General features: G+C 43.0%; 1 protein-coding gene across 10 annotated transcripts in view; it reads right to left on the minus strand.

Annotated features, from left to right (window-relative positions):
- Positions 1 to 13,180, minus strand: part of PDE4DIP (phosphodiesterase 4D interacting protein) — a 205,597-nt gene that overhangs the window by 106,146 nt on the left and 86,271 nt on the right. For all 10 annotated transcript variants that reach the window (XM_032420209.1, XM_032420203.1, XM_032420405.1 and 7 more), the window contains one exon: positions 409 to 485. In XM_032420209.1, the coding sequence (XP_032276100.1) occupies positions 409 to 485 (77 nt within the window). The remainder of the gene's footprint in view (positions 1 to 408; positions 486 to 13,180) is intronic.

A 13,180-nucleotide genomic window follows, 5' to 3' on the forward strand; every position in this document is an offset into this window, starting at 1 on the left:
TCCTCCTAGAGATTATTTGGTCAAAGGTAATATGTATTTTTCACTTTGGTAGGTAGTACCACATACCAAAAATGTTGCCATAATTCAAGCTCTCACCAGCAGTATCTGAGAGTGCCCACTTTCCCCCAAATCTATGTCGGCCCTTGACGTTATTAGCCAATTGTTGAATAGGAAGTTTATAATCTTAGGCCCAGTGAATTTCTGATCCACCTCAAGGTCTGTCAGATTTAGTAACAGAGAGAGCCAAAGGGAAAGAAAGCACATTGTTTCAGTTTCTCAATTGGCCACAGCATTCACAGGCCAGAGTTGTTAAGGTGAAGGAATTTGGCTCCAAATCTACTGTTCTCAGATTAATAAACCAGACTCTGGAAAGAACCAAGAGCTCAACTGGTTCAAACTGCAACTCACCATGTTTTATCTAGATGCTGTTTCTTGTCCTGGAGTTCTCGTTTCAGGCTCTCTACTTCAACCTTCAGCTCGATGTTCTGAAAAGCACACAGGCATTAATCGTCATTAACTGCCACAGACCCTCTGTCCTGGAACCAGGTTCCTACTTGAGTCTTGCCTTGGTCCACAGCTTCTCATCTTATCCCAGCCTTCTTCATGACCCATGACATAGATGAGATTCCCATGGATCAGTAACCCAGTCAAGGATGAACGGACTATACAGCTTCGGGATTTCCCCGGAGCTACTTATCTGTTCTCCCAAGCCATTCATTCTTGCCCCTGGATGATGAACGCCACCAAAGTCTGTTTGTTGTGAACATTTTCTGTGCTGATTTCCCACTCTTCACCACACACCAGGCCATTCAAGCTGTACTGGACGTTCCGTGGACAACATTTCACCAAATCTCTGTTCATACTTTACTTCTCCTGGGATGTTTTTATTTCCTTTTTGTGTTTGTCAAGTCGTAATTTGTTGCTGTTTCATCTTGACAAAAATTGTCTCCTTCGATTTACCATAAGAATCCCCTATCACCTTAAGCAAATGCAATTTATGAAAATGCAATTTAACGATAAAGGCAGCATATTGCTTTCAAAAACGTTTGCAACATGATTTCTTTAAATAATTAAGTCCCCAGTTATATTTAAGATACGATTCTATACTTGAATTAACTTGGCAAAAGTTTCCAGGTCCCTCATTTTAAAGATAAGGAAATTGAAACTCAAAGACTTCCTCTAAGATAAAAACAATGCTCCAGCATTTCAGCCAGACACCAGCCCAGGAAGCACTGCCAATTTTTGCTTGATTTAGTAGAATGTGGTAAATTATAGAATTAGGGAATGTGCTACACTAGGCAGTTAAGTACAGTGGTCAAGAACATAGGCCCTGAAGGTGAGAAGAGGAGTCGGCAAGCCACCTGCCCTCTCTAAAAGCCTCAACCTCCTCATCTATCAAAGGAGGATCATAATGGCACCTCTCTTATTAGGGTGTTAAGAAGATTGAATGAAATAATGCACAAAACGTACATTGCACAATCCATGGCACGCAGTAAGCATTCAGCCAGTGTTAGCTGTTATTAACTATAAAAACAAAAATTTACCCTCTCTAGGGTAGGACCGCTGAACTTCTCAACCAATCACATGTTAAGCTAATGTCATGTCATGGAAAGGAAAGAAAATTACTACACCAAAGGCAGGCTATCCCAGACACCTGCACACAAATACATGCCCAATTTGAACAGTCTGCAGGTGAGCTTTTTCCTCTAACCTAAGTAGAAAAGACAAAAGAAAAGCAGGGAAAGAAAAGAAGAAATAGGAAGGATGAAAAATAGAATTAATTCTCCAGGCTTTGGCATTTGGTCCACTCAATCAAACAGACAATTAAGTTTATGAGGCTCACACAGAACTGCTAAAATAGTCTCATCTCCACAAGATTAGATCCTAAATCTTATGATCAGTTATTCCAGTGGATCAAAGTACTTTCACGGGTGTTAGAAAATCTACCCCACGGAAATGCGAGTACATAACCAATTGACAGCCCTGCGGTCTAACCCTTCTGTAACCTCTTTCTGCAGAAAAATCTCTGCGTGGTTTATCACATGTATTCATTATCCATTAGCAAATATTCATATGTAAATTGTCCAATTCTAAGTACAGCTGGAGTGGATCCCAAATTAACTCCATCTGCTTATCACCAAGTCTCGTCAGCTCTTGGTCAAGATATCTGAGGAAATTTCTGTACTCAAGAAAGGGGCAACTGGGCTGGCAGGGAAGAGAGCCTTTTTTTCTACATGTCCCCAGAGGAGTATTCATCCATCTAATTGAAGGAAAAGTTTCACTGATGAAGCTAAATTAAATGGCTGGAAATACAATAAACCTTCATTATGTTAGTACCTAGAGCTTGAGAACTTGGCTAATGATGAGTTTATAGATTAACTGTGTTTAATCAGACTTTGTGTCGCAACTTGTCTTGTTTCCGGAAAAATCACGCCAGTGATAACCAATTACCTAACTCCTCTCCAAGGCTTCAATTTTAACTATACAAATTGATCCACTGCTCATAACTTCATATTCATGCAAATGTGTGTGTGTGTGTGTGTGTGTGTGTGTGTGTGTTTTAATTACTCTTCAAGCACCTTGAGGACAGGAACTATGTCTTATTTTATGTCTCTCATAATTTGCTGCTGGGGTAAGTGCAGGCACTTAAAATAAAAGAACAAAAAGCTTGACAGCATACAGTCATTGATAAAATCAGCAACCAAAGTATGTGTTAGAGATTAAAGGTTGCTGGAACCAAAGTTCTTCCCATTGAAGTTCTTGACCTCAGGAAGTTCTCAGTGTAGTAAGATGTGAATTGGGATCAGTGAGTGAAGGAAATGGATATCACGTCTTTGCAAGACAGTAGGTTATAAGCCAGAGAGGAGCACAGCCTTCCATAGAAGAATCCTTATCTGAGACAAAAATAAATATGGCCAGATCTCACTTTAAATCAATTCTGTAATTCAAGAAGAAATAGGTTAGCAGGAAGAAGAGTCTCAAAATCTGTGAGCAGACCCTCTTATAATTTGTGATTATTCAAAGTGAAAACTAACTCTAAGTGGGTGAGTTTTATTTTAAAATCTTTTCTTTTTAGAATCGTTTCCCTTCTAAGGAAAAGTGTAGTTCGTAAATATTTTTTGCATACAGAGTAAATTTCTTTTCCGGACCTCTCTGATATCCCTGGGACAAAGCCGTAGCTCTATAAAACAGGGTGAAGTATTGGCTATTTTCATAAGGAGTTCAGTGTGTCCTGACCAAGGGACAAATGACTGGTCCCTACAAATCCCTAGAAATGCATTTTAGTAGCTTACCAGTGAGTTATTTGTAGATGAAGCTTCTTTGCATTCACCCAGGTTTTATTTTTTATTTATTTGTTTTTTTTTATTTTTTTAAAAGATTTTATTTATTTATTTGAGACAGAGAAAGAGAGCACGAGCGGGGGAGGAGCAGAGGAAGAGGGAGAAGCAGACTCCCCGCTGAGCAGAGAGCCCAACGTGGGACTCGATCCCAGGACCCTGAGATCATGACTGAGCCACCCAGGCACCCTCCATTCACCCAGTTTTAAAGCAAAAATAGAACTCTAGTGAGTCTAAATATTTGGTTCTGTCATTAACTAACTGTGTGACCTTGGACAAGTCATCCCCAAAACTTTCTTGGTTTTATACAATTAATTTAAATCAGAGCCTCTCCCTCCTGCCCATAAGAATTATAATCAACCCCCATTGCTCATCCAGGTGATGTGAGACACCTAGCCAGAATGTGTTCAAATGCAAAACGTCAAGTCCCTGGAACCTAAGGTAGAGGAAAGACGTTATTCAGTCCCTGTCTTTCTACGTCATCCACTAGCACCGTGAAGCCCCAAATTAGAACACAGGTTGCCCCAACACGTGACAAGTGTCCTTCATTGTCAGGGAAAGGACAATAAAGCAGTGTCTTCAACCCCAGTAACCAGAAGATTACAAGACAAGGGCACTCTTCTGCCAGAGACGGCCTTAGTGTCCAGTCCCCCAGAGAGATGGAAAAAAACAAGCGGAAAAGTTTCGGCTTCTACAATACAAAGTACAAGGATCCACATCCAAATAACAAAACTCCTCTATTCAGGTCACTCTTTCAAGCCCTACCCATGTCAGTCCTTACCAGAGGCCTGAAAACAATACCATTTCCTTCCTAGCCCAGTTTACCTTGGTTAGACAAACACGGACTGAATCCACACTGAGGCCGTGGATGGGTTCTCAGGTGATCGGGTATTTGGACAGATGCAGCCAGGGTTCGTGTGTGTGTGTGTGTGTGTGTGTGTGTGTGAGAGAGAGAGAGACAGAGACAGAAACGGTGCTCATTGGGAAGAGGACAGGGTAGCTGACTTGTGAGATTTGTATTTTCATCCAATTCTAGTACTCTAATAGGTACTAGAAAGAGCAAGGCAGTCACAACCATGGTCCTCAGGGAATTTGCAGCCTGTAAAGGCGATTAACCAGACAATTATAATAGAGTGTGATAAGCAGAGGAGACCTAAGGGCACTGGGCTGGCTCAGTCGGTAGAGCATGCAACGCTTGATCTCAGGGTTGTGAGTTCGAGCCCCATGTTGGTATAGAGCTTACTTAAAAATGAAATCTTTAAAAAAACAAAACAAAACAAAACACAGAGGAGACCTAGCATCAGATAGCTGAACGGGAATGCACGCAGGTGGGAGGTATAAATGGCAGCAGATACACAATTCCTGTTAACTCCTAGCTTTAGCCTACAAAGAAATTACTCCTAGACTCAACTCATGTACGTCATAACTTGGGTTGCCCTTCCTCTCAGCTCCCTCATTCTAATCTTTCAGGGAGGAGGCCTCTAAATTAGAAACTACAGAGCTGCTGAGGGAAAATAAAGGAGGTGGTACTCAGGGCAGTGTATGTCGAGGCCGCTGGTAGGCAATAGGCTCAAGTGATGGAATGTAGAAAGGGCCCACAGCGACCCCCTGGCCAAATACAGACAGGCCCCTCAGACGACCTACCTCAACAGAGCCATAGGCCCTCACTGACCGTGAGCTTTACAACCAGGCACAGTTCCCAAAAAAGGGAAGATTCCATAGGTTGCCATGCCTTCTCACCTTCCCCCTTTAAAAACAGCCCCGACCACTGCCTCCTTGCAGAGAGTCTCTCCTCTGCTGTCCTGCTCATGGCTCCCTTGCGGTGGAGTCAATAAACTTCTATCTCCTCTGTTCTGCCTCAGCTGAATCCTTTCCCCGTCTGTGCCACCGGCTTCCACCCAATCATCGCCCCACATCTGGGGGCTCCCGTCCGCTCGAGAGACACCCGTTTAGACACCACAGTGTAGAATTTAGAACTAAACCGTCCTGGGTTCAAATACAAACTCTCTCACATTGTATTAGGTTGAATCACATGGAAGTGCAAATATTCAACCATTTTTTACAGTTTCACGTAGTTTCACATAGTTCATCCTCTGCATTCTAGAGGTAAAACACGTAAGCTAAGTTTTAGTTGCTTCGGGTGCTAACAGCACTACGTTTCAGGGATATTGAGAAATTAAAGGAAAAGATGTAAGTGAAAATACTTGACATATGGTGGGTGTTCGATAAACATTAGTTTCCCGAAGGGAGTAAGATGCATGAATCAGGAAGGAGAGAGAGCTCTTTCTGGCTAACCCTGAGTTTAGGAACCCAAGAAAAGATAGATGAAAATGAGGTGTCTTGGGGCGCCTGGGTGGCTCAGTTGGTTAAGCGTCTGACTCTTGATCTCAGCTCAGGTCTTGATCTCAGGGTGGTGAGTTCAAACCCTGCATTGGGCTCCCTGCTGAGCATGGAGACTACTTAAAAAAAAAAAAAAGTGTCTTTGGATTTTGATGGTGGGGGAGTCTATGGTGGGGGGGGTGGATAGGGAGTATATGAGAAACCACTGTACCTTCTGCTCATTTTTGCTGTGAACCTAAAACTGCACTAAAAGACAAAGTCTATTTAAAAATATGGGAGAAAATAGGAGAGGTGTCTTGGGCTTGTTTTATTTAGACTCTGAGCTCAGAGGTCCCAATATACACACTGCCTTGGTGTTCACACTGATCTGTAACTTAAACCCTTCTCAGCCACCCTTTAAAAATCCTGGTGGAGTCCCAGAAGCCTCAGTTGATCTGACCCAACTGAGCTGGCAAGTGAGAAAACATACACATAAATACCAATGATCTCAGTGATTTTCTCCCCCTCCCAGCACATTCCTTAGCAGGACGAATCTCTCTCACTTGGCTGGAGCCTCTCTGTTCACAAATAGGCCTGGCTGGGCTTAATTTAGCAAAGTGCAGGCCTCTTGTGAAAGCCAGGGGTGAGGCTAGAGCCCCTGCGATCCCAGGACACCTTGTGTAGAGACAGGACCGCAGCCCCACCAAAGGGGCTGAAAGGATTATTCAAAATGATCTGTTTCCCTCAGCTATTCGGGAACAGGAGCTCAGGGGAGCCATCCTGTGCGTTCTTTGACTTCTCTTTGGGCAGCAGGTATAGAATTGGGATAAGGAAAAATTTACTCTATAGGGTAAAAAGTTTAAAAACTATATTAATTTTTCTATAGATACATTGGTGCTCAGGACACCAATGGCTTAAAGTATTTTAAAGTTATCCATGGCTTCTAACATGATCTGACATTCATGTCCAAATTCAGCTCTCAATTCTGGATTGACACTTGCTTTGATGTATTCTCCAAAAAGGATTAAGCCACTCATTGGTGTTCTGCAAAGTGCAGGACGGAGTCCATTGCTCACCCCAAAGCTTGCATTACAAACTGGAATCGAAGTTCTAACACCGGGCAGTCACTCCTCCGAAACCTCGCTGTGTCCTGAAGCCAGGTGCTCTGATCAGGCAACTTTTCTGAAATTGTACCTCTGCTTGGGACCAGGGACAGTGCTTAGACTATAGACCCCAAGCTGTGTGGTGCAGGACGGCAACCACGAGCCACATGGAGCTACCGTACCCTTAAGATGTGACTAGTCCAAACTGAGATGTGCTGTAAGGGTTTCAAAGACGTAATACACGGGGCGCCTGGGTGGCTCAGTTGGTTAAACCACTGCCTTCGGCTCAGGTCATGATTCCAGAGTCCTGGGATCAAGCTCTGCATCGGGCTCCCTGCTCATGCAGGAAGCCTGCTTCTCCCTCTGCCTGCCGCTCCCCCTGCTTGTGCTCTTTCTCTCTTTCTCTCTCTCGCTATCTCTCTCGATGTGTCAAATAAATAAATAAAATCTTTAAAAAAAAAAAAAACAAAGACGTAATACACACTGGGTTGCAAAAACTAGCCACAACGAAAGCATATATAAAATCTCAATAATTTTTAAATATTGACTTCATGTTGAAATAATATTTTAAATATATCATTAATATTCATGCCATGCGTTTCTTTTTACTTTTTTTTGTAATGTGGCCACTAGAAAACTATAAAGTACATTTGTGGCTCCTATTACATTTCTTTTTTTTTTTTTTAAGATTTTATTTATTTATTTGTCAGAGAGAGAGAGAGAGCACAAGCAGGGGGAGCAGGAGGCTTCCCGCTGAGCAAGGAGCGCGATGCAGGGTTTGCCGATCCCAGGACCTCAGCCAAAGGCAGACGCTTAACTGACTGAGCCTCCCAGGTGTCCCTCCTATTACATTTCTGTTGGACAGTGCTGCTCTATAAGATGTTAGGTAAAAGGTGTACTGGTTTCAAGTACATTGCATGAAGACGTGCTCTGACCTGCATCACAGTCAGTTCTGCAGCATAAGAGCACCTTTCAGAGTTTTTATGGGGTTATGGCATTCATCAACCAACAAAATACAGAAGTGACTCCTGCTAACTACAAGTGGAGCAAAACTATCTAGGGGGGTGATAAGAGTAACTGAACAAAAGTCAGATCACAGGGCCGCCTGGGTGGCTCAGTTGGTTAAGCGCTTACCTTTGGCTCGGGCCATGATCCCAGGCTCCTGGAATCTAACCCTGAGTTGGGCTCCCTGCTCAGTGGGGAGCCTGATTCTCCCTCCCCCTCTCCCTCTGCCCATCCCCTCTCTGCCCCCTTTGTGCTCTCTCTCACTATCTCTCTCTCAAATAAATAAAACCTTAAAAAAAAAAAAAAAAAAAAGCCAGATCACAGTACTACCCAAACTACGTTCAGACAGTAAACAGCAAATGTCAGCAAGGCAGGGCCCCCTGTGTCTCCTCATCATTGTGTCCTCATCACTAGCACAGTGCCCATACACAGAAGATGATTATATATTTATCAAACAAAAAGATGTTGTTCAAAACAGAAATACAACCCACTCAAACGATTCTCACTGTCAAGAATTTCCTTGTCTTACACTTTCCCAGTTCGCTGGCTTTCTACTTCTGCCAACCCTCGGAGAGACTGCTCAGTTCTAGGATGTTCACCTGGAACACCAGCCTCTGGACCTCTCAGGGGGAGGAAATAGCAAAGGTGGTCCCCCTTCCACCTTTTCTGTACAGACGGGCCTCACCGGCAACTTCTGCGTGTTTGCAATTGATCAACAAAACTTACTAAGTTTCTATGATTGGGCTCAGCACTGTTGAAGATTATGTTGAAGTTACAGAGGAAGTGTGAGATCAGTCCAACCCACAGAGTGTTTCTAATCTAGAAGGAGATAAGAAATGCATACATGGAAAGATGATTGCCAGCTGGGGATTAAATAACAGGTGCCAAATAATGCATCTGAACTGTAATTTCGGGAAGAGCAGAGAGAGTGAAAGATATTTCAGGCAATAGGGGTGAGGAAAGGCCCACCCGAGCAGATGCAATCTGAGTTGGACTCTGAAACCCAAGTAGGCTTTGGATAGGCAGAGAAAAAGGATACAGGTGGTCCAGGTGTGAACAAGGATGTGTCGGCAGGAATGAGCACACACGAGGGGGAGTGACTCACTCCAGGAACATGTTTGCAAATATACAGTGTGAGAATAAAGCTTGCTTCCTGCTTCATTAAGAATATTGAAACAACTGGAAGAAAACTGACAGTCTCCTACCACCACATCAATCCATCCACCAGCATCTATGCTCACACACTCTGTCTTTCCACTTGTGACCACAGATCGACTGTCCATGCTCCTGTCTAAAGCCAAACCTCCCACCTACGCATTAGGTCTCATTCTCCCTACTGCTCAAAAATAACATCCAGAAAGTCTCCCCTCTCTCCTCTACCAATATTTCACTTTCTACTGGAAAATTCTGTTGGTATACAAAAGTGCTATTATTCCTCTATCTTTTAAAAAAATCTTCTATGGACCCCATACTGTTACCAGTTACTGTCCTGTTTCTTTGCTCTCCTTTGCAACAAAACTCCTCAACATACTGGGTCACACTCACTGCCTCGACTCCTCCTCCTGTTTGTTGTTAAACTAATGCAATCAGGCTTTTGCCTCCACCAGTCCACCAAAATGATGACTCTAATCAAGATCTCTAAGGGCATTTCTGTTGTTAAATCCAAACGTCAATTCTTAGTCATCATATTACTTGACTACCATTGGCATTTCAAAAGGTTGATCCCCGCCCCCCCCCATTACACACTTCCTTCACTTGGCCTCCTCAACTCCAGACTCTTGGTTTTCCTCTCACTTCACTGGTTGCATCCTCTCTTTCTCCTTTGCTGGTTCTCCCTCCTTCCCCCCAACTGTTAACATTAGAATGACCCACGGCTTAGCCTTTGGTCTGTTTGTCCTCCCCCTTGGTAGGTCAAATTCCCTTGGTGATCTCATCTAGTCTCGTGGCTTTAAATACCAACTATATGCTGATACCTTCAATATTTATACCTCCAGCACAACCCTTTTCCAACTGCTTCCTTGATATTGCCACTGGCAATGTTCAACAAATATCTCAAACACAAAATGTCCCAAATTAACTCCCACTCTCCACCCTCAAACCTATTCTATACATAGCCTTCCCTATCTCAATTATGGCAGCTCCATCCTTCCATCTGCTTAAGCCAAAGCCCTGGGGTCTTCCTTGATTCCTTTCCTTCTCTCATTGGCTCCTTTCACAGCCAATCCATCAGCAATTTTGTTGGTGTTCCCGTCACTGCTTATCCCCACAACTGCTATTATCTTAGTCTGATCACCACCGGCTCCTATGTTAATTACTGCAGTGGCTTCCTAATCACCTGTCCTGGCCTGTATTCTGGTCCTTCCACAGCCTATTCTCATTACCATAGCCACAAGGATCTTTTCAAAAGTCAGATAAGACTCATTCCCCTGCTTAAAATCCTTTAATGGCTTCCCTTGTCACTTGGAGTAAAAACTAAAGTCTCTAAAATGATCTACAAGGGCCCTTTACCTCTGAGGCCTCACCTCCGAACATTCTCACCCTTTCTCATGTTGCTTTGGCCACAATGGTTTTCCTGCACTTTCTCTGCCTGGAGTGTTCTTCCCCGTTACCTGTTTGGCTAACTTCCTCATTTCCTTCAAGTCATTGCTTAAAAATCATTTCCAATGGCAGAGCTACTTTGGAAAACAGTTTGGCAGTATCCTATAAGTTGAAATAGATGCTTCTTGTGTGACCTAACAATTCCACTATGGGGTATTTAACCAGGAGAGATAAAACAAAGACTTGGATGTGAAAATTCATAGCGGCTTAATTCATAATAGCCAATCACTGGACACAACCCATACGTTCATCAACAAGTAAATGGAAAAGCAAATTGCATTATATTCATATGATGGAATACTACTCAGCAATAAAAAGTGATGAACTACTGACATAACAACATGGATAAACCTCAAAATCATGGTAAGTGAAAGAAGTCCTATACCAGAATATACACTGTATTATTCCATTTATATCAAATTCTAGAATAGCAAAACTAAGCTATAAACAGAAAGTAGATCCGTGGTTTCCTGCAGCTAATGGTGTGAGAGAATTGGCACCAGTGGGACATAAAAGCAACTTTTCTGGGTGATGGAAATGTTTTACATCTCAATTGTGTCATGGTTGTGGTATGGTTACAGACATTTGTTCAAATTCACCAAACTATACACTTAATACAACTGATTAAACAAAAAGATCAAAGGAAAATAGAAATGATAAAGAAAGTGGCAATGCAAACAGCCAAGTGCAAAGGGTAAGCAAGGAGCTCAGCACAGAGACCACCAATCTGGGATGCCTTCATTGCCTCAGGTCAGCCCTGAGGACTATAAATGTTGTGAGGGTAAAACCCACTAACATGTTTATTTACTTCCCTTTCGATTTCCTCTCTGCAAAATAAGTGGGAGGACTGGACAGACTCTAACATGGTTCCCCATGATCCTTGTCTCCTGGTGTTCATGCCTTTGTATAATCCCTTCCTCTTGAGTACGGGCAGGATGCATAACTTGCTTCTAATCAATAGAACATAGCAAAGGAGGGGCGCCTGGCTGGCTCAGTCAGTTAAGCGTCTGCCTTCAGCTCAGGTCATGATCCCAGGGTCATGGGATCAAGCCCCACATCGGGTTCCCTGCTCAGCCAGGAGTCTGCTTCTCCCTCACCCTCTTCCTGCTGGTCCCCCTGCTTATGTTCTCTCTCTCTCTCTCTGTCAAATAAATAAATAAATAAATAAATAAATAAATAAATAAGAACATGGCAAAGGTGACAGAATGTCACTCCTGTGACTATGTTAAGTTTTAAGACTCCGTTTTGCTAGCAGACTTGCTCTAGAGCCTGCTGACTTGATGAGATAAGTGGCCATATGGGGCAAGCTCACATGGCAAGGAACAGAGGTGGCTTCAAGGAACTGTGGGCAGCCTCTAGCTAATACCTAGCAAGAAGCCAGGACCCTTTGTCCTACCACCACAAGGAAATAAATTCTGCCAACAACCCACATGAGTTCAGAAGCTGATTCTTCCCTAGTCGAGCCTTCAGATGAGAACTTGGCCTGGCCAATATCTTGGTTGTAGCCTAGTGAAACTCTGAGCATAGAACTCAGTGAAGTCCTGCCTTTACTGCTCACACATAAATGGTGAGATAATAAATATGTATGTGTTTTTAAAATCACTTTCTAAAAATGGCCTTCCCTGACCACTTTTTTTTTTTAAGATTTTATTTATTTATTTGAGAGAGAGAGAGCACAAGCAGGGTGGTAAGGGAGGGGCAGAGGGAGAAGCAGACTCCCCACTGAACAGGGAGGTAGATGCAGGGCTCGATCCCAGGACCCTGGGATCACGACCTGAGCCGAAGGCAAACACTTAACCGACTGAGCCACCCAGGCACCCCCCAACCACTTTTTAATACTGCAACCTTCCCTCTACTCTTACACTTTTTGACCCCTTACCCTGCTCTACCTTTTTCTTTTTTTCCCCAAGAGGGCTTATTACTTTCCAATATTGTACATATTTTATTTATTTATAATATTTACTGTTCTTTGTCTGTTTCCTCATGCCCCAGAATACAAATTCCATGAGGATAAGAATGCTAGTCTGTTCTGCTCATTGATATATATTCCAACCACCTCCAATAGCATCTGGAACATAGTATGTGTTCAATAAATAGTTTTAAATGAATGAGGCCTAATGTTTAGGTTTCAACTAGGATCAATCTATTCTAATTGTCAGCAGAAACAGAGCACAACTAATCACCATCTGTCACAAACTGAGACATATCAAATCTACTGTTAGGTCACCTCTGAGTCTGTTCTTCCCCAAATTAAAAAATCCAATTCCATTGCCTTTTTCTCATAAGCCTCATTTTTCTGATTTCCTCTGAACTGGAGTCCCATACCAGACTCCGCACAAGTCTGACAGGACAGTGTACAGGGATAAGGACAGTCTGGTTCCTATTACATTCCATATGGCAATTTGCACCTGTTTCACAAGGAAAAATGAGGTCAATGCCACCTCTCAGTGTAGATACATCAATGAGACAATGCCACCTCTTCCTGCCACCATCTTGGTGAAAGCCACTATGAAAAGAGATAGCATTTTACTAGAGCTCCTTCTTTTCTCATTGGTCAGTCCTAAGAGGCATCATTTGCATTTGAAAGAATGACTAACTTTAAATTCTAAAGAATGTGCCAAGGCCTTGCTTACTAACTGAAGAATCAGGCCCTGGAGCTGCTGGGCTACCAGGTACATGCCCTGAGGCTATGTGAGGCACAGCTGGTCCTGTGAAAATTGGGGACAAGACACCAACTTCCTAGAGCTATAATATGGTTGAGATTGAAATATGTGTAACATGCAGAGAATGGTGCCTGGCATGTAGTAAACACTAAAT

This window comes from Phoca vitulina, unplaced genomic scaffold (genome assembly GCF_004348235.1).
Source record: "Phoca vitulina isolate PV1807 unplaced genomic scaffold, GSC_HSeal_1.0 scaffold2, whole genome shotgun sequence".
Taxonomy (NCBI): Eukaryota; Metazoa; Chordata; class Mammalia; order Carnivora; family Phocidae; genus Phoca; species Phoca vitulina.